This window comes from Tauraco erythrolophus, chromosome 9 (assembly GCF_009769465.1).
Source record: "Tauraco erythrolophus isolate bTauEry1 chromosome 9, bTauEry1.pri, whole genome shotgun sequence".
NCBI classification, from domain to species: Eukaryota; Metazoa; Chordata; class Aves; order Musophagiformes; family Musophagidae; genus Tauraco; species Tauraco erythrolophus.
The window spans coordinates 24,610,547-24,633,488 of record NC_141473.1 but is presented as its reverse complement, the minus strand read 5'-3'; the positions used below and the strand labels follow the sequence as shown (position 1 = coordinate 24,633,488).

General features: G+C 35.9%; 1 protein-coding gene across 1 annotated transcript in view; it reads right to left on the bottom strand.

The window, feature by feature from the left end:
• ADK (adenosine kinase) overlaps positions 1-22,942 on the bottom strand; it is a 301,153-nt gene that overhangs the window by 213,584 nt on the left and 64,627 nt on the right. The window contains exon 4 of the mRNA XM_086616842.1: positions 4,352-4,430. Within this exon, the coding sequence (XP_086472968.1) occupies positions 4,352-4,430 (79 nt within the window). The remainder of the gene's footprint in view (positions 1-4,351; positions 4,431-22,942) is intronic.

The window sequence follows — 22,942 nt, the reverse complement described above, 5'->3', positions numbered from 1 at the left end:
CTAGGTTGGAAAAGACCTTAGAGATCATCGAGTCCAACCGTCCCTAATCCCCATTAAACCATATCGCCAAGTAGATCATCCACCCTATTCTTAAACATATCCAGGGATGGGGACTCAACCACCTCCCTGGGCAGTCTATTCCAGTGGCTGACAACCCTTTCAGAGAAGAAATACTTCCTAACATCCAACCTGAATCTCCCCTGACTAAGCTTATACCCATTTCCTCTTGTTCTATCACCCAACACTAATGTAAAGAGCCCTTCCCCTACCTCCCCACCATCTTTTCTCAAGTATTTATAGGCCGTAATCAGGTCTCCCCTCAGCCTCCTCTTCTCCAGGCTAAACAGCCCCAACTCCCTCAGCCGCTCCTCATAAGTTTTATTTTCCAGCCCCTTGACCAGTTTAGTCGCCCTTCTTTGGACTCGCTCCAGGAGCTCAATATCTCTCTCAAAGCGAGGGGCCCAAAACTGGACACAATATTCCAGGTGCGGCCTCACCAGTGCCGAGTACAGGGGCAGGATCACTTCCCTATTCCTGCTGGTCACACTCTTCTTGATACACGCCAGTATCCCATTGGCCTTTTTGGCCACCTGGGCACACTGCTGGCTCATATCAAGCCGGTAGTCAACCAAGATCCCCAGGTCCTTCTCCTTCTCTTACTTTTTGTAAGTACAATATTAATTGTACTTACAAAAATACTTGTATAATACACTTTTGAAAGGTAAGAGTGTGATCTTGCCGGGTTTCTGCCGCTTTATCATTTGTCTTCCATCCTCTCAATTTTCAGTCCAACAGTTCTCTGTATTTCTTTTGCAACAGAATAATTATTCATTTGCTCCTTCCTTTCCTTATACAGAGCTTTACTTCTAATATTATGTTTTGACTGCTTCAGCATTTCATTTTGCAAAAATCTGTCTTAATCCATCATACATTAGGACAATTTCTTCAACAAAATCCTCTATGTTGTCCTTCATATGTTGAGACCTTTTTCTTTTTCTGACTCTGCTGAGATACCTTGTCTACTTAATGCCCACTTTGGGCAGTCAGCATTCAGCTTTTTGTTTCTTACAATGCTCTCCAACCACTGCTAACTCCTGCAGAGCGCCACACATTGTACTTCTGCTCAGCTGCAAGTCAATATTGAAAAAATACCAAGACTCCTGTCAGTACCTCACCTGCCAAATTCTTCCTTCAAAGCTGCACTTCAGATCTTTCCTTTCTGTTAACACACTAGAAAAAAAATAAATCTAATTCTACTCTTCACAGCTTGACTGTAACGCTAGTTAATTCTTTGTAAACTTCTAAACCAGTCATTTCCATTATAGCTGAAGCTGTTTAGAATTTTAGTTTCGAACCCCATGATTTAAGCTTCATTTTCTTCCCAGTTCTCTTCATAATTCAGAGATTTTTCCTATTGCCTCTTTCTGTGATTACGATCTCAAATTTCTCACACATGATAAACAGCATTTCTAAGACTTTTTCTCTCATTTTTCCTCTCTCTTTTTTTTTTTTTAAAAAAAGAAAGCTTATCCTTTTAAGGAATGCAGATACAGTCTTTCTTGAGTAGATCTCACTATCTTTACAGATAAGAAAGACACATCCAAAATGTATGAGCATGTATAACAGCAGCGATGATCACCACACACCATGTAAGCAACATATGACAATTTAAAACACACTGTATACTGCAAGTTTCCTCACCCATTTTGCCTTTGGGTTTTTTTGTTTCAACACAGTGTTGCTTTTCTGACCCTTAAAGAAGCAGACTACTTGAAACAAACAATTCAATGACTGTGAGTTGCTTCTTAAATGCTTCCTTTTTTTTATTCCAAGCATTTTATTAATTGCTCTCCAATTTTCCTATTACACTTCTTAATAATACACTCTTCCCACTCAGAAATTAACTTTTAAAAAAGCAGAGGCCATTTGTTCATTTCCAGCCATACTACTCAGGAAGTTGTATTCCACTGCAGGGAGGCTTCCAAGGATGCTTTTCTTTAACATGCCATTATTTCTCACCAACTATAAACAGTTGAAACCAGCTTTTTTTAGTTTTTAGCATACTTATTCAAGCTTTTCTCATGAAGTAACATAAGTTGAGAAATTAATAAGAGCTGTATTCTTCGGATTTCTTCCCCACGTCTTCTCACAGAGAATCCACATTCACTTAAAGCGTGACTACATCAGAGCTCTGAACTTATTTATTGGTCCTTTACTTCTCAACCACCAGCCAGGCTTCCTGAATCAGTCTTTCCTTTCTCCTGTTACTTTCAACAAATAAATATATATTTAAGTTATTCAGATCTAAGATTGCTTACACACTTATTCTCTCCAATATGCCAATGAATATTGCTGTAAAAATTCTCCCAGAATTTCTACTTTAAATTTTGAGTTGCATTTAAACTATTTTTTTCTATCCTCACTTTTTTTTTTTCCCTGCTGAAGCTTACAGAATAACAGCTTCTTTCAAGATTTCCAGAATTCTCTTTACTCTCTCTCTCACCCTCCCATCCCTCTTTTTAAAGCCTCTTAGTGATGTTATGTTATTCATGCACAACTGTTTGAAGTTGCAATCTTATTTGAAACAAAAACTAGGAGATGACAACCCTTCTGGAGATAAATGCAATTCCAGATGGCAACTGGAGCTGAATAGAGGCTCTCAACTCAGAGCCAAGGTAAAGAGAAAAGTTCACTGACAAAACCCAATCAGTATAAGAAAGGAGCATTGACACAGAACCCCCTAATTTTCATTGACTAAAATTTAATCTTACAGATTCTGTGTACTTCATAGTATAATTACTGAACAACACCTGGACTGATAGATTAAGAGGCAGTTAAGTATGGGACAATAGTTTACTAACAAATTAGCTGATGTCAAAGAGGTGACTTCAAGGAGAGGTGGAAATAATATCCTGGGCTCTTCTAACACTTCAAAGTTTATGAACTCCGAGTCTACCATATTCATTTGCTTCTAAACCTCCTCAATATAGATGTAGGAATGGAAGCAGAATTTCATGCTCTGAAGTAATAAACAGTTGTAGAACTCCCTCCAGAAAGCTGACCTCTTATCAGCTGTCATGGAAGAGATCAATGGCGTTCCACCTCTATACCATTCTTATAGGTCAAGCAACAGCCATACTGACATAGAATGAAATCAATAACTTGAGCTCTCCTGATGAAGAGTTTATGAACTATCAGAAGCAAAAAATTGGCTTGACCACACAGTAAAAAGAAATCCTCTAGAGTTCTGAAAACTGTCAATATGTGAAAAACATAACCATTTCAGAATTATAATGCTATATACAATACAACACATGCAAATTAGATGTCTCTGTTGTAAAATATTTTATCAGAAATATTTTCAAGATATTTAGAGTTGCAGAAAATTAAAATCTTAGTAAAGAAGCAGCAATTATTTTGTACAAAGGAGCAGCGATTATCACTATAACGAATTTTTCCTTCTTACTGACGAGGGCAACCTTTGTTAAATTATAACTTAACTCTCTTCCAAATATACATTTAATGTTTAAATGGCAGTAAGTTTTAGGTATATAGGAAGTTTGAAAGTTATTAAGCTCAAGATCATTAACAAAAAGGTTATAAATACAGTTTGTGCATTTTTATTCATAGGATCTGTACATCTAGCACAATCTAAAAATATATATACAAGTATATGCTTATGGGTATTTGTGACAAAAGGCATATATATAAGCTAATATACCTGAAACCCAGTTCATATTACTGTTCTTCATCATACTAATAGCCAGAAAAATTATTCTTGTATAAAAAAGTTTTACATTTCAATCTTTTATGGACAAACTTTTAAGTTCTTAAAGGATAAATGCAGGCTAGAAGGGACTTCTGCAGGTCTCTAGTCCAATCCACCGCCCAAAGCAGGGCCAGCCTCAAATTTAGATCTAGAAGCCCAAGAACTCATCCTGGTAAGTTATTAAAATCTCCCAAGCACAGAGATTCAGCAGCTTCTCTACTTATCCATTCTCATCATGACTTCTCCTCACTGGAAGATTCCTAACTGCAGCTAGGGACCTTGTTCTTTCCTCTTATCCTTCCACCACGCACCTTTGACAAAAGTCTGGCTCAATCTTGCTTAAAACCCTCCCTTCCACTCTTAGGTACATTGTAGTTATACCTATAACTTTAACAGAAAGTGTATGAAAAGAATAAAGAGCACAACTTCAAAATAAATTATCAAAACAATTATGATCTAAGCAACAGAATCACAGGCACCCATTCAGTAGTGCTCATGATGAACACGACAATAGAGAACATCAAGTTGATTCAAATTCAACACTTCAAATTATCAATAATTCTTTTTTAAGGAAGAACAAACCTGGGCCACTTTAACGGAATTTTGAGTAGAACCACCAGCATGATATTCTACTTTGAACTTTTTCACAAGTTCTTCAAATCTGTTTAAAAAAAAAAGTGGAGAAAAAAAGTTAAACTCTGCAATTATTTGTCTGCTCATTTCTTCTTTTGAAAAATCAATGAAAACTACAAGTAGATGACATCGTGCTATTTGAAAACAAAAAATTCAGATACATTAGCTGTTACATATGGTGCAAGCTGGAAATATCTATTTAGATTTTGTCCAAATTACAAGGCAAAGTGTGACATGAACGTGAATCCTTTATGTTAAAGTTGCAAGTGTAAATAAATGAAAAAAAGGTTATCTGAGGCATAAGCTTGATTGCAATGAACTGTTAGACTGATAAAATATATGCCTGAAGAAAAATTATATAAATTAAGACATTCAGATACTTATTCCACCTTATGAAAACTAGAAAAAGAATGTGAAATTGAGAAGATTGACGAGATTTGGTGTTTATTTCAAAAGTAACTCTACCCAAACAACAGTGCTATGTTTTAAATTTTCATATGAAATAGTACATTTTGACAGGTGAAGCACTTTTATGAACAAATCTACCAGTATGTGAGAAAAATCTGGTAGCAAAAAAGCCAAGCGTCTCCAGATGAGCTTTCAAATCCTTCAACTCATACTACTATGAAACATACACACTATTTCTCTGGTAAGATTCAGTAGTATGTTAGGTTTGAACTTTAAAACAAATATTTAAAGTTTTAATGGAAATATCTACCCTCATATTTTGGATGAAACTTCAGGGTTAAACCCAGAGAGAATTCTGTAAGACACTTTTCCTTGTTTGGGGTACTTTTTGCATCTTTGATCACAGTACACCACAGCTTAAGAACCAGCCTTCTCTCTAGTCACAGGCTGTAGAAAAGGAAAGTAAAGCATCCCAGAAAAGGAAACTAGAATGAGTGAGCTGTGGAGACTGCAGGGAGGCTGTGCATAAATACTACATCATGCCTTTAAGTTCTAAGCACATTTCAAAACGAGTGGACTTAACAGCAGGATTTAACAACCTCAGATGACTAACTTAGACTCAGAAGGAAGAACTCCTGCAAACAAAGTTAAAATGTTTACTGTAAAATTTATTTGCACATTTGAGGTTTAAAACGACCTCAAGGTCAATCCTAATTAATAACACAGATTTGTCCTTAAAGTCTGATAACTTTACCTAATGAAACTTGTCTAGTTAGATGTATTTAAAGGTATTTCATTGTACTCACCGTTAGCGTCTTTTAAAACAGTGACACATCTTTATTTCAGACACAGTGAAAAATGAACACTATCTGCTAACCCTACCCTTCCTCTCCACCTCATAACATCTCCTTATAGTATGTGAACAATGCCTTTGGGGATAGATTTGTCCAATGATGACTTGTTTGTTTAAAAGGTTTTGATTTTCAATACCATGTTACTAACAAGAGCATTTTTATTTCTACATTACTTTCCATTTAAAATGTTTGAGTAATAAGCTACTCACCCTAGCAAACTACTGATGGGCAGACAATTAGAAAAAAACAAGAACTAAATTACTACATATGCTTTTTACAGTTATCCATACTAGTAACTATCTACTAACTCTATGTCAAGCAACTGAAATCTCAAATGATGGCCAAGTAGCCAAGAGTGGGAAAAAAATAACAAAAACCAACAGGTCTTCTAACAATTGCTTCTCAAGCAAAGACATACAAATCATCATGAACCAATTAAGTATTCTGGCAATATTTTTTCTTTAATTTAATTGACATTTTACCTTTTCAATTAATTTGTATGTGTAGTGCCCAAATTACAGGGTTATTTTTGTATTCTTGTCTACCTACAAGCATGCCAGTTGACATTTTAATTCCTTTACTGAAAGACACCTAATTTTCTATGTCTGTATTATTTAATGGCATGTTAAACCTTATAAACTTAGTATGCTGTAGTTGATCACCTATGTTAGCAGCTATAAATCTAAACAAGTATGTATTTCAACACTCACCTCATAGTTTTAATAAATGAAATAGGTGGTATCCAAATTTGAGAAAAAAATGGAAATGGCCTTAAAATACTGTCTGTATTATGAAGATTTCAAGATGATAGCTATGTAATCTAAGAAATAATCTGAACAATTTTACAATTACTTAATATAATAAAACAAACAATGGCAAATATCACTATTTCAGATTGAGCATTGAAAGACTAAACTCCTTTTCCTTGAACTAAAATAGTAAAGTCAACACCTCTAAAGGTCTGTTATACAAAATAGAACACCAGTTCTTACAAATGAAAGAAAAGTAATTTTTTCTGGTCATTTTCCAGGACACATCAAAAGGACTATATAAAGTGTGTTGTTTTAATCCTCAAGAGCCTGATAACCAAGTTGCATCAAGAATGACCTCAAAACTCAGAATGCCAATAGCTTTTTATCTTAAGAAAATGAACAGTTAGATGGACATTTTTTAAAATGTCAGCAGATGGCACAGGCAGCGTGAGAACACTGACTTTGTCACTGTCTGGTATATGTCTGGACTGCAAAGAGAAGACTGTCATTCCAGCATGCCTCAGAAACATGGTATTTGCTTTTACAAAACTCCATTTTAAGGAAGTAAGTTCAACTGTAGAAACTGCTCTGAGGCCTGGGAATGTTAAAACAGAGCTTCTGTGTGTGCTTCAGGACTAAGCTGTAATCACACTTAGGATAATTCAAGAAAATTAGAACCTTATGAGCAAAACTGAACAATATTTTTGTTTCACGATCTACAATTGTTGGTCTTTCTGAGTATTTTTTAAGGCTGTGCTATATCTGAGAACTGTGACCCTTCTCCTGACCTAGCAACATACCATTACCTTAAATAAGAGAATAATAAATCCCACAATCAGCACCATATAGAGGGGCCCCTATTTTTGGTACCATGAATTTGTTCACCACATTACAGCACATTTTAACAAAAACAAGTTTGCATTTGCAGCAGCATATGTTTTCAGCCGTGATACCACTGATCAACTGTAGCACTGACCAAAGAGGATATGTTAATGGTTTGCTCAATTACATTAAAGGCAATAGCACTTCTATCAGTCCCTTTATTTTTTTAATCCTCCTCCTCTTTTTAAAAGAAGATTGACTCCTAATTGAGCTTGATACTGAAAGGTGAGCCTTTTCAGTAGCTTCACTTTTGACAGAATTAATGACTATTTTAAAAAAGTATAAGGTGGTAATGGAAGAAGCTATTTTATAAAAGAATACAAAGAACGAAACTAAAATTTTTATACTTTAAAAAAAAAATTATATACCTCCTTATACTACAGGAGGTGAAGGCTTATTTTTAAAAGGCACAGACTACTCTCACATATGCCATACTCATTACCTCAAACTGCAGACAGCTGTTAGAATTTCCCCCAGTAAGTATCACTGCTGACAATTTCACCACCCTGTTTGTCACTCAAACCATTCATAACCTGAGCATCACTAATCATATTCTGTGTCCTCTTATCAAACTGTGTTTAAACCTTCATAGAATGGCATAGGCTGGAAGGGACCTCAGAGATCATCTAATCCAACCTCCCTGTCATGGGCAGGGACACCTCTCAACTAGACCAGGCTACTCAAGGCTCCGTCCAACCTGGCCTTGAACACCTCCAGGGAGGGGGCATCCACAACTTCTCTGGGCAATTTATTCCAAACTCTTACCACCCTCGTACTGAAGAATTTCTTCCTAAAATCTAATCTAAATCTGTTCTCCTTTAACTTAAACCCATTTCCCCTTGTCCTATTAGTGGACAATCTTGTAAAAAGTCCCCCCCAGCCTTCCTGTAGGTTCCCTTAAGGTATTGGAAGGCAGCTATTAGTTCCCCCCGAAGTCTTCTCTTTTCACAGCTGAAAAACCTTACACTATTCCTTCTCATAGCATTTCTTAAAAAACATCATTTCCTGTACTCTACAGATAAACGCACTCATCTTAATATCTAATCCCTTCAGACAGCTACAAAGATCATCTGTGACTGTTATCCCTCTGACCAGCTCGCCTTTCTCTACACCTCTCTTCTAGCCCCTTCTCAGTCGTTTCAAGCAGAAGCCACTTTATATTTTCAGGGCCCTGCAAAGCATTACGGCACTGAACATACCATCCTTCATTCGGTACATTCAGATTTAAAACAGCCTCCAGGCACAAAGCAGTCAACAAAAATACCTTTTCTCTCACCAATTCATGATATCATCCAATGTCCAGCTACTAGAAATTTCTGTGAATATTAACAAATCTACTTTAAATCTTCTTTCAGACTATCTTTCACCATAATGTCTAAAAAAAGTCATCAGCAAGGCTGTGTGATTTCCCGAGGCTATTCTCCAGCCTAATGACTGGCAAACCTCTCCTGGATCAATACCTATCTCTCGTAATTTGCTTTATACACAAAATCTGAGACTTTTTTGAGTTGGGACTATCTTCTTGTTCTACGTTACACAACAACACAGTCATGTTTGGCTCACCATGGTTTCAAAACCAAACTAACAACAAAAATAAGTACATAAAACATTCCATACAACTGAAAGCAGACAACATAAGGCAATGGAGCTGCAGTACGGAAAATTAAAGCAATTCAAGTAATGCTGTTAAGTTTTTAGACACGACTTATATTAGACTACATTTACACTTCTGATGCATATGTCAGAAGCTACTCATCCGGAAGAAGTAGAGAAAAGTAATCTCTTCTTTTTCAGCAGGGTGTGTTGCCCTGGATATCTTTTGATATATCTGCTTATTACTTAAGATGTACTCAATAGCATACATCAGCAGAGAGTTATACTTTAAAAAAATCTGCTGCCGAAAATAGCTAGAGAGGAGAGAAAAATATTTTTTGCCATTTTGCTTTTGTATGTCTGAATACAAAAAGATAATGACAGCCTGAATGTTAGACAAAAATCTGGTTATTTCATATAATACTACAATATTTCCAGTGGATTTTAATTTTTTGTTATAAAAACTTTCAAAAACACTAAGATGGAAACATCTTAAAAAACTCAATAAAAGGTTTCAAGTCGCACATAAGTCTGCAACTTCTTTTTCTTTGGAGGCAAGTTCGGGCTGGGGAGGCAGCCTTTGTTGATCCCTCTAGAGAGTAAGGTAGACCAGGATTTGGTTATGTTTTCAAGCTACTGGACGAATTTTAATTAGATTTTAATTATAAATCGTAATTAATGGTGATGCTGACACCTTTCCCAGATATTTATTTTCAGTTGCAAGACGACAACATGGCAATAGCTTAAATGTTCAGTTGTGAGGAGAACCAGACTAACACACTGACAGTTAGATGTTTGATCCTTTTAATTGTGGGTTTTTTTTAAATCTACTTAAATCTTCAAATTAAGTAACCTGTGTCAGAATGTCTATGAAATCACTCCATAAATTAAAGAAAAAAATAGACAAGTTAGCATCATATTATACAACCTGCTATAATAATACTAAAAGCTCAGTGAAACTACGAAAAAAGTACCAAATATTATTTCCATTTTTTAAGAAAACCTTCAAGGAATAAATCAACACAAACTACTAAGTAATGCCAAACCTGCATCCTGATTGTTTTGCAGGGCATGGCAGAAGTAGTTATGCATACATCTGGACAAGCCTGTCGTCTGTCACATTCTCAGTTTCATCACAGCCTGGGCCAATGCCAAAACGATGCAGGCAGCCACACCGCCAGGCAGATGGGGCACATGTTGTAGAAAGACAACCTTCCCTGGTCAGCATTAGCAAGCAAGCTGAAGCTCTCATAATTTGATCCTAAGTAAAATCTACTTCAGATTTAAGGAAAAGGTCTAGTCTTGAGATTCAAACATTCTAATTAAACCATAAGGTATTACGTTTAAATGGAAGGAAAAGGGAGAATACTCCAAAACAAATACTATGAGTAAAAGAAAAGTAGTTCATATTTTTATCTCTAAAGAGTGTACCTAATTTCCCTGAATTTTTCAACTCGGTGTTCCAAGTTCAAATCCCAGAAAGGATAGTGGTATATATGAACTATTTCAACCCTAGTCTTTGACATATAAACAATCAAGATTCAGATACAGATACAACTCATTGTTCTAACTTAAAATTAGACCTGAAAGAGCAAAAATATTGCTTTTTAGAAATGAGGTACAATCACTGAGGTACATGAGAAAACCATATAACAGCTGCTTGGCAATGACTGACTTTACTCAGAGCTAGATCTTCTCCTTATTAGCTTGGCACAGAATTAAAGAGCTTGGGAATGGGTAGGGGAGTAGAAGGGAAGAACGAAACATGCTAAAAAGGAAGTATTGGAGACAGGTTAGCACCACAGACATACAACACAACAGAAAGCTAAATGTGTTAGGAATATGATTGCTAAAATTGAATATAGCAGATATAATATTTTTCTCTTTTCTTCACTAAAGTTCAGAAAACATCGACTCTTCATGGAACTATTTACTGTAGAAAACTAGAATTTCACATAAAGTATTTTCCTAATCACCTCATCCAAACAAACAGCAAATGAAAAAGCCAGTAATTCCAACCAGGTTAGGATTATGAGTACCAAATGTTAATATATGAAAGAAGGAAAAAAACGCATAGGCAAATTGCAAGATTCATAGCTTTGAAATATTTTACCACAAATGTTAGTGAGGTTGAAAAAAATGCACTTAAATGTCAGTTTGATAAAAGCCAAAAGAACATTTTCCACATGTGTTTGCATTTAGGCATATTGAAACAAGATGGAAAAAGTAACAGTCATTCAAATGTAAGGTTAAAACATCAGCTCTTAAGGATCATGATTTAAAGACATTTCTCAAAGTAATTTTTTTTCTTCTTCTCAGCAGAGTAAAGCAAATTTATGCAAGTGTTCTTGAAAAGCCCTCCTTATTCCAGGTTATCTGGATATATTTCTCTTCTACATTATCTAAAAAATGTACATGATTACACTCAGAAGCATCAGCCACCACAAGGCAAGTCTTAGTATTGATATTCTGAAATGCCATAGGAAAATGAAAATAAAAACTATACTATTAGACTATTAAAAGATTATATTTCTGATTCTGTTGCTAAACACTACAGATACATACACATTTTATATATACACGGAGTATCTCCACAAACTTTAAAGTATGTGCATTATATATTATTATTATAGTACAGAAATATAGAAGACTAAAATTTCTCTCCCTCCATTAAATTTCTAATTAAAACATTTTTTTTAAAAGTTTCATCTGAGGATAGGTAATCAGAAATACTATCACGGAATTTCCATCCATTCAGTAATACACTACAAGTTTATGCTTTTCCCCACTGTCTTTTTGGAAGAAGATCTTTCAAATGATCGGCCAAGACTCGAAAACTTTGCAGATACATCCAGGGATTTGCACCATAGTATTTGTTGCAAGGCACTGTAACCAGAAACAGCTCCCTGCCCTTATACATAGCCAATAAGGGTCAAAAGACATCGCAGGTAGGGAAAAAATATTAAGCATTTACCTTCTTCCTCCTTGGATGTGCCAAAGTACATTTTGGAACATTAAGGAATGAGGTCATCTCCTTTATTATTTCTCAGCAGTTTTACAAAAACACTTAACGCTTGCTCCTGATGTTCCCAGTATACATTTGTCAGTTTGTATACAAGAATACCACTTCCAAAAAAACTGCGTCATTTTCTGTTTGCTTCTCATAAGTAGTATGGTAAAAATACATGCTTTCTGAGACCTGCCAGTAAATTCCCCATGTCCAAGTCTCCTTGATAACAAACCAATGAAAAGGCAGGCTATTTTTCTTATTAGAAAGTAGTGTACTACTTATCCTTTTAACATCAATAACTTTGTCTGTCCTACAATAAAAATGAAAGAAAACAAGTAACACTGCCTGATTTTTGAAAATAAGACTAGATTTACAAAATTAAAAGCAAATTAGAGATCATAATCCTAATTATGCAACAATCATATGAGACTGCAATAGATGCTTCCCACTTGGCACAGTAGAGACCAGGTGTTAACTGTCAATAAACCTTTAGTGAACGCTAATTGAAACTGCTGTTTCACAAGCATTGACTTACTCCAGCTCGTATCAAAGTGAAAATTTGTTTAACTTAATAGAATATTTGCCAAGAATATTTTAATATTAAAAGTGTTCAGTCATCCAAAGAACTTATAACCTATCTTTGCTACAGTTTAGATTATCTAAAGCTGTAGTGCAAATCATATTAAAATGCCCGTAAAGAGCTGAAAAACAACAAAAACAAACAAAAAACCCCAAACACCCCACAAAAACAACCATATGCACATTCATACCTGACAGAAGGAAATATTTTTGCTACTGTAACTTTATAATTTGTATTTTTATCTATAAATACATCGAAACAGTAAAACAGTAAAAAATAAGTTAACCAAGTTGCAAAGTTCAGGTTCCAATTCAGAGTCATAAAATATCACTAAGTTTTGTAGAACTGTTCCAAAACCATATTATAAACTAATTGTTTCCATACATCACACAGATTAAGAAGCATTTTATCTGAGCAATATTCTTTATTAACACAAAGTCCAAAACAATGGTGACAGTTGTTAACCACATTCTAAATCAATTTTTTGTTCTTTACAATAATATAAATGGTTCATGTCAATTCCACTACACTGGTAAAACATCTATTTTTCTTCACCCCTTGTGCTATTTTAAATCAGTTACTAGTCAGAAAACTTAAAGCAAGAAAACATTAAAAATACACCGAGATATTTAAGTAGATCAAGAAGACAGTATACGTCCACTCTTAGCTCCTATTAACATGCAGTGAACTACAATAATTTTCCTCCTAAACAAATAACGAATGCAGAAAGCCCTGCTTTGAGCACAACCAACAGTAAATACTAAGTCAGATTTCTATTTCAGTCCTCTTTAATCTCCCTCTTTCTCAATGCAGCTCTGTCTTGAATATCCCTTAAGAGAGTCACCTACTGATAGTAACATGAATTTCCATAGGTCAAAGACACATGCAATATTTATAACCACAAGCACACACGCATACTCCAAATGCCAAAAACTTACAAAAAGGAAACGTATGTACATAATCATGTGTCCACATCTTTATTTTCATTAGGTGGCACTGGAAACTACAGAAGAAATCAACTGTTTATTATCAACGTCTTCGGATCCTTGGGGAAAAAAAAAATTAAGAAAGGAAGAACCAGAACTGTTCAGAAGGGATAACATGGAAATATGTTCCTTTCACTTTTGGAGAAGACCAAAACCTGGCCCTCCTACAAGCAGGAGAAATTACACCAGTGGAATGACATCCAATGACTGGTTACATAGACTAGACTGCTACCTGAGAAGATGCATAAACTGCAGACTAGGGAGACAATTACAGGAGAATCTATAGAGTCAGTGTAGTGTACTCAAACTAGCCATAAACAAATGAGATCAGGATTTGGAAGCAGTCTATACCCATAGCAGCCTGATGTTTAGGAAAAGTTCTTTTGGTTAAAACATAGGGTAAATCTTCCCATGCAAAGTTCCATGTCACTGCAGTTAAATTGATTTTGATACTCACACCATCTTATTTATGGGTTTCTCCAGTGTTCTGACCACAACTCTATTGTCTGCAAGGTAAATATATGCCAGACTTCTAAAGTGTAAAATATTAATCTTGACTAACCCGGTTTAGGAGCAGCACACACTGGTAATATTGGAACCATTAAGCTTGATTGGTTTAAAGCATTTTGTACAGTGATCACACCAATATGAGAAGACGGGTTAAAACAATATAGGTTGAAAGCTCAGTAGGTGCTCATAATGTGAAAGCATTTATCAGAATGAGGTAAAATGAAATATTCTCTTTGATGTCAATTTTACATTGATAATAGAAAAAAAGCAAACCCAAACAGCTAAATAATCAATGGAGAGTAAAAATTATTAGCTCTAAAGGAAACATCCTCTTGCCACTAAACTAGAAAGGCCTCTTCAGACTTGTAATATGCTTTACAAGGTGAAGAAGTATAAACAGAAGAAGGTAAACATATAGATTGTAAGCCGCATTAGAAGTAACAAAGATGACAAAAAGACTTGACACTGATGCTATTCTTTAAATCATTTCCTTTACAGAGTAGAGTTTGAGGTCTTTTTTTCCCCCGTCTTTCATACAGTTCTCCCTAAATCTATACATGTTTTTTTAATAAATGAATCATTTGCAATATAGAATTCTAAAATTTCAATAATAAAAAAATTAAGCGACCAGATTAACAACTATTATTTATTACTCTTACATTAAATTTTTTACTTTAGTGGTGACATTTTCAGCTGCAAAACAAAGCCTACCATGTTGTATCATCACAAAACTTTCAAACATTGAGGGAAGAGGTCAAAGGATAGACTATGAATTGCACACAGAAAGAAAAAAAAAAGAATATTTAAAATATCTTATTCAGTAGGGACCAAAACAAAGATGCTGGATAATCCTTAAAAATATTACACTGAATGTTGATGAATTAGGGGTTCTCTCAAGGATGCAAGTCTTATATGGGGCTTATCTAGTTAGGAATCTTTCCAGATGATTCCTAGAACTAGATAACATATTCAGATTTCAGGAAGTGAACAATGTTCTGAATTAGGAAGCAACTACAAATTCTTCTCTATCTGTAAAAGGTGACTGTCTTCAACTAGCCTTCTTTCTTGAAAATGTTTCCCTATTATACCATTACTAGGCTCTTCATCAGTCTTACCATTTGAGATTTTCATACATGTCATAATACAATAATAGTAGTGAGTGCATGCTTATTCTCACAAGGAGATGTCTTCATTTCAGCATATTTTCTAGTTGAAGCTTTAGTTACTTGACAGAATATCTCCTGCAGAGATTAGCCTATTATTATTTGCTACAGACCCTCTCTGAAAGCAAGCAGCCCATTTTCTCCAGATGACTCATTAACAAGCACGACAGAATGAAGTGTTCCAGCCTGAAATGCCAGCAGCTAAAAATAACTCATCCCACAGCCTATGACAATTCAGTCCATCTCTTCACTCCATAGGCACAATCTCAGAGAGTCACCTTTTGGGAAAAAAATTTGTACATGCAATGAACGGAGTGTGGGGGAACCCACCCAAAAATCACAAGGTACAGAAAAGCTGCAAGGGAATAGTACTGCATAAATCATTTCAAACAGCAATGTTCCAAGCAGCACTAAAAGGCTAATTCCACAGCAGAAGAACAATTCATGGATTGAAAGGAAAAATCCAAATATTTGACACAAATATGACCACATTGAGAGGTGCTCTCTGATAAACCAGTCATTTTGACTTGCCCTGCATTTATCAGAATCATAGAATGGTTAGGGTTGGAAGGGACCTCAAAGATCATCTAGTTCCAACCCCCCTGCCATGGGCAGAGAAATCCTCACTACACCAGGTTGCCCAAAGCCTCATCCAATCTGGCCTTGAAAACTTCCAGAGATGGAACATTTACAACTTCTCTGGACAAACTGCTCCAGTGCCTCACCACCCTCACCTTATACACCCCACCACTAACAAGACATGTTTAGTAATACCCTGTGTTAGTCTTCATGCTATTATCAAGAAGTTTACGGTTAGCTGTTAAATTTCACAGAACACCACCAGCTCTTTTGCTGAACAGTATTTCTAAAAAGCAGTTTTCACCACAGTTGTGCATGAAAGAATTTATCTCCCCTCCCAAGAAGGCTGAAGAAAGAAACTTATCCTCTTACCCTCAGCCCTGCAAAAACTAGAGAAAAAAAATTCATCTGTCTTTATGAAGTATGGAAATACATTATTGACCAGGAAACATGGGAACTCAGAAGTTACATACCACTGGAGGTTAATTTCTATGTCTGGAAAGCTGCTGGAACAAAACACCAGTGCATAAGTGCCTGGTAGTTAACTGTCACACAGTGACCATTAACTGGATATCAACATTTTCTTTACAAATCAATACGCATTTCCTTCTTCAACAAGGTAACTGGCCTAGTATGGAACAGAGGAAAAGTAAACATAATAAAAAAATGTTTCTGACATTTTTCTCACATGACATTCTCATAAGCAAACTCAGGAAATACAGAATAAAACTAGGTATTCTTAAGTGTTACACCAGTAACTGAAAAGCATCAACTAAAATTATAATTTTCTATATAATCAAATTACATCTCAGGCTTGGTCCAGATGTGATTATTCTCTTCTGTTTTGCAGTCAGGATTTATTAGATGATCAGGCATCTACACTTAGCAAAACAAACAGACGCAAAAAAACCCACTTTGCTTAATATTTCCAATACGATTAAAAAAAATAAAATCTTTTCAAATGAAAGCTAGTGAGGACTAGCACTGATGAAACAGAAATTTAAGGAACAAGGACCAAAGAGGAAGCAACTAAGATTAGGCAGCAGTATCACTGAGAGTAGTGAAACAGTGTCGGAAAGTTAGGGAGAACCACAAGCGCAAAAAACAGTCAGCAACATAACTCCATTGCAGCAGCTGGGGGAGTTATGAGAGCAGGTGGGCATATATTTTTCTAGAATATAGTAGTAAGGATGACAAAAGTCAGATGCAAGGAAAATGTACTCTTTTCTACTCAATAGTAATGAGGACGCCAACTGTCCAGCCCAATTTCAGTAGCCTACTTTAAGATGAAAACAGTTTGGAGAATTAACTGGAAGGCAAGTAGAATAAGAGGTATTAAAACATGATGTATAAGAACAGAATGAAGAAATTGAGTTTAGTCAATAAAATAAATGTCTAGAAACAAGATGGACGGTTGAGTAATGACTCTTACAAAGAAATCAAACAGCATTTCTTTATATCCCTTGCAGGCAGGCAGAAATAAGTTAACTAAGACTTAGACTACTCATTACAGAAAGTTAACCACATGTAGGGAGACACCCTACATAGAGGGGGGAGAACCTTCTTCACTCACATTTCGAAATCAGTTAGACAAACTTTTAGATATTCCAGCTACACGTTTATCTTGGTGCTATACAGTGGACTTGAGGCTCATACCAGCCCTTCGTGTCTGTAAGTACAGGAGAAAACCAAATGACATTTCCTTAGTTTTCTTATCTCTAAGTTGAACATTCCTTTAATCTTCTTGTCATAACACCACAAAAGGTCCCACGGGAGAGAAACCAACATACAAGGAGATTGCAAAAGAGCTCATCACACACTGAAGTTTTGAAGAAAATGAAAGTCAACAACTCATTCTGCAAGAATACAAAAGAAACCTCCAAAACCCCACACATTCTTTTATTGTATCTGTAGACGTTCCAGTATTAAGCATAATGAGAACAATGCAAGAGCTCATAAAGACTAGAAAAATAGCTCAAAGAGCAATTTTGAATAGCTAGACAAGACCAGAAAGAGAGTTTCCATGGGCAAATCTGAATGTCTTTAGGTCGATATAAGAAACCAATTTTAGAAAATGTACTTTTAAGACATGTCAAGACCTCACATTGAGTGAAGTATGGGTGTGCATGAAGTAAAAATAGTCCTAAAACAATAAAGGACACTGACCTATAATACTACTGCTCATGTATAAGATTGGCAAGGTTGAAAAATTTCAGTGTTATGTTTGTTCTCTGCTCCTCCTAATAAAAATTAAAAACATCATTATGCCAGAGTGAAATCAACAGCATGAACACCATAAGCAGCTTTGGTCCCTGTCATCTTAAAAGGGAAACAGCGAAAGACTGAAACAAGTACAGAGAAAAGAACAGGCATAATCAAAATCATGGAAATGCTTTCACATTAATAAAAATGACCAGAACACAGTCTAGAAGAAGCAACTATGAAGAGAAACAATGCAGATCTACAAATTCATCAGTGGAATAGGTTGTGATTATTCACATCATCTCATAATACAAAAGATAAAGGGCATAAATGAACCAAGCTAGTGACAGATTCCAAAGACGGAAAAGAATATACTTCTACAAAATGTAGAGTGAAGCTACGGCACTCTCTCCTTAGCAGATCATGAATGTCAGAGGCATACTAGATTCAAGAAACTACTGGATAAATTAATGGAAAAAATATAGTAAAATTTATTTGGCAAGAATTAAAACCCCCTCCCCGTTCCCCTCAAACACCCTACCATCTCCCTTTCACAAACTGTCTAAACCTTAGAATCATAAAATGGTTAGGGTTGGAAGGGACTTTAAAGATCATCTAGTTCCAACCCCCCTGCCATGGGCAAGGACACCCTCCACTACACCAGGTTGCCCAAAGCCTCATCCAACCTGGCCTTGAACACTTCCAGGGATGGGGCATCCACAACTTCTCTGGGCAACCTGTTCCAGTGTCTCACCATCCTGCGAGTGAAAAATTTCTTCCTTATATCTAATCTAAATCTGCTCTCTTTCAGTTTAAATCCATTGCCCCTTGTTCTATCACTACATGCCCTTACTTATTGGAAGCTGGGAGAATGTTCAACACAAATATAGAAATTCAGTAATGCTCACTATATTTCACAGTCTCTCCCTCCAGCTTCAAACACTAGTTAATTGAGCCTTTGAACTGACTGGATGTGACCATAACTATGTTCTTACAGAACACCAAGCAGAGGTACATGAGCCATTTCAGTTGGTCTAAGTAGCCTGTGTCACCATGACAGACTGCTTTGTTATTGGGAAGACTTGGGCAAAGTATTATATTTATCTTAGTGTGGCTGAACCACTTGCGTAAAAAGTTTGGCCCTTATGCCAAAGTCTGGCTGGTCATGTTTGCCACCTTAAAGCAATGCCATCCAATTCAAATACATTTCAAGTATCCTTTCTGTAGTGCATGTAGTCTTGTGGGATGATCTACAGAGAGCATTACTGAATGGAGAGCTTAAAGAAAGCGTCTCTACCTGACAGAAGATGGGGGGTGACTTCTCTGTAAGTTTGGTATGCCACTCTGTAGGGAACACCTCTGCAAGAGCTTGACTTTGTTCACAGACAAAGCCTATATTTTTCTAGCATGAGCTCCTGACTTAGTCAAATTGTGTAAAACTATTTCCCTCTCCAATTTTTACTCACTAATGATACTGTAAAAATATTTAAAAAGGCCTCCCTCTAAATCCTTTGAGATTAGAGAAGACAAAAAAGGAGGTTGAAAACAGACATTTGTCCTGACTCCCTCCAGCTAAGAACAGCCAGTGATAGTGAGAAAATTAAAATTTATACATGAAACATGCCTGAAAATTTTTTGTTATAGAGCTGTTATTTGTACCAAGACCATATACAAGTCAGTAGGAATCGAAATGCATCTGATTAAAGAGTCAGTTGGACTGAAGCAACTTGCAACATTTTCTCTTTTAGTATGCAGAGTAATTCTTTGAGTACAAAATTCTGACCAAGGTGGATTAAGACCAACAATTAAGCCAATTTCATATCATTTATTTCAATCTCTAAAGATTTAGGCTTTTAAAAAATATGTTCTAAATAGGTTATTATAAAAGTCACAGTGAAATAATAAATTCCAAATTAGAGTTTTCAGGTTTAATAAATAGTTTGATATCATGGTGAACTCTTTAATTTGTTTGCTTGAACAGGGTCTTTTCCTAGTGGGTAGGAACAAAGCAGCTTTGAATTACAAACAATGCCCTGCAGTCAGTAAAACTCATGAGGTATTAATTTGCAGTTTCATCTGTGATCAGTTAAACTGTATGTGAAATCTTAAACATCTTCTAAAAAAACACCACAAATAGCTCAATAAGGTATTTTTTCAACACTGCTTTAACGAAAAACATACAAGATTAACTTCTATTGTCAAAACAGAGCCAAATGCAAGTCATGTCTAAAGCCTGCATTCTAGTAACCAAACAATACTGAGACGCTATCCTTCAATAATATCTGAGGACCTGATATAGAACTAACAAATACGGTCTCCAAAACCACTTTACTCTCATTTTTAACTCATTAAAGAATAATAAGAACAACAAAAGTAATAATAAAACCAAAAAAGTATCAAGAAAAAATGTATATATGCGTACATATATATGACATGTATTTTATATAATAACATAAATACAGGATTTCACTACAGTGTATACCTATACATAACAACAGATGGCAGTTAACTGGCCCAGAATCAGACTATTGTCAGCTTACGTTCTTATGTTCCTGATCTCTTCCTTTGGTTTAGAAGTGACTATGCTGTGGCTTTGTGCCATGCTTCAAGGCACAACTGTATTTGTAGAACTTGCTTTGAGGGGAGACAATTTAGCAGTGGTACGTAATTGCAGTCAATTGTGAATACAGGGAACATCTGGAACTTTCATACTCTTCTTAAAACATATTTATATTGCTAATATGCATTTATTTCTAAAAAGTAACTGTTCATAACTGTTGAATTAACTCTCCATAATTGTCAAGGACTCTGTCCATTTTACAAAACTTGAACAAAGATTTTTATTAATAGGTTCTCATTCATTAGAGGGAAATTATAACATTAAGCTTTAATTAGAAGTCCATTATGAACAATGTACATGAATATAAAATACTTGAAAACAGAAGGAAACTTTTGCAGTAGTCATCATAACTTAAAAGTAGCTAACCTTCTTCACACATTTAGAAATACTTGTTTTGAAAATATAAGACTTCAAGGCATTAGTCACAAATGATTTAAAACTAAGTTTTCACTAAAGTTTTTTACTTCCCTATAGAACTAGGGACATAAGTACATATTTTTTTACTTCATAAACATAGATGGTAGGAAGTTAACACAGATCACAACTTAACTATTGCTTTTATATCACACAAATCTATAGTCCTACTGTGGAAATGACATATCACTTGCTTCTTTTCAATGATCTGCAATGAGAGCTACTCAACTGCTCTAGAGAATGTTGTCATGCACAGTGACACATACCTAAGAGCGTCAGTGTAGGTTATGCATGTGTGCATGCCTTTTTTTAAAAAAAAAAATTAACTCCTGAAACAACTAGTTATATACTGTGAACATAATTATACCATTATAAATTATTATCATCTCATTAATAAAACATGGTAATTTGATTTTCATTCATGATGTTCTTTTTCTCCACTTGTAACTCCGTTCTCTTTTACTAATGGCGTACATTTAATAATGTCATTTTTCACTGTATTCAGGTTTAATATGTTTGAAGTACAACTCCCATTCATCCACTTACAGTTGTATGTACTCAGCACATTAAGATGACAAGTCAAACACTTGGGGGGGAAAAAAAAAAATCACCTGTAAAAGTTAGAAAATTTTCACAGAAGACTAGAATACAATCTTCCAGGAGATTATTCAATTCTGCTGTAAAGGAATCCTGCCTTCACTTTCCACTATTTCTCTTCTCATTCATCTTCACATATCACATCTTCCACAGTGTATGATGCTCTATAAACAAGGGCATCTTGTCATTACACAATTACCACTCTTTTCTTTTTGTGCTCTGAACAGTTCTGCGTAAGATATAGTGTATGATCATATTGCCAAAGACCACTGGCATAGAGATGCATGCTTGTTATCACGACTGAAGGATTTAAGACAGTCATAGAGCTGATAGTTACCGTCACAGAAACACAGAATGTTAGGGATTGGAAGGGACCTCAAAGGATCATCTAGTCCAATCCCCCTGCCAGGGCAGGACCACTTAGATCAGATCACACAAGAACGCGTCCAGGCGGGTTTTGAACAACTCCAGAGAAGGCGACTCCACAACCTCTCTGGGCAGCCTGTTCCAGTGTTCTGTTACCCTTACTGGGAAGAAGTTCTTCCTCATGTTTAAGAGGAACCTCCTGTGTTCCAGCTTATATCCATTTCCCCTTGTTCTATCATTGGATGCCAGTGAGAAGAGCCTGACTCCACCCTCATGACAGTCACCCTTTACATATTTATAAAAATTAACAATGTCCCCCCTCAGTCTCGTCTTCTGCAAGCTAAAGAGACCCAGCTCCCTCAGCCTTTCCTCATAAGGGAGATGCTCCACTCCCTTAATCATCTTTGTGGCCCTGCGCTGGACTCTCTCAAGCAGTTCCTTGTCTTTCTTGAACTGAGGGGCCCAGAACTGGACACAATATTCTAGATGTGGCCTCACCAAGGCAGAGTAGAGGAGGAGGAGAATCTCTCTCAACCTACTAACCACACCCCTTCTAATACACCCCAGGATGTCATTGGCCTTCTTGGCCACAAGGGCACATTGCTGGCTCATGGTCATCCTGCTGTCCACCAGGACCCCCAGGTCCCTTTCCTCTATGCTGTTCCCCAATAGTTCGGTCCCCAACTTGTACTGGTGGGGACTTGTTACCATCACCTTAGTGGACATAGTGATAACTGCCTATATAGATGTTGTTGGTCAGTTTTAACTTAAAATAAGGCAGATTATTTTAAATCACTTTCAGAGATAACAATTAGGCACATCCACACTAAAGATACTCCCAAAAGTAAACTCTCGGATTTAAAAGTAAAATTTATGAACAATCACTACATTGTTATTGGAACTCATATTGGACCGCACATTTGTTCACTTAACTAGTAGAAAGGACAAATATTTCCCCCAAAATGTAAATACACAACATACTTGCCAAAGACACATCCTGAAGACATGAAATGAAGTATATAAT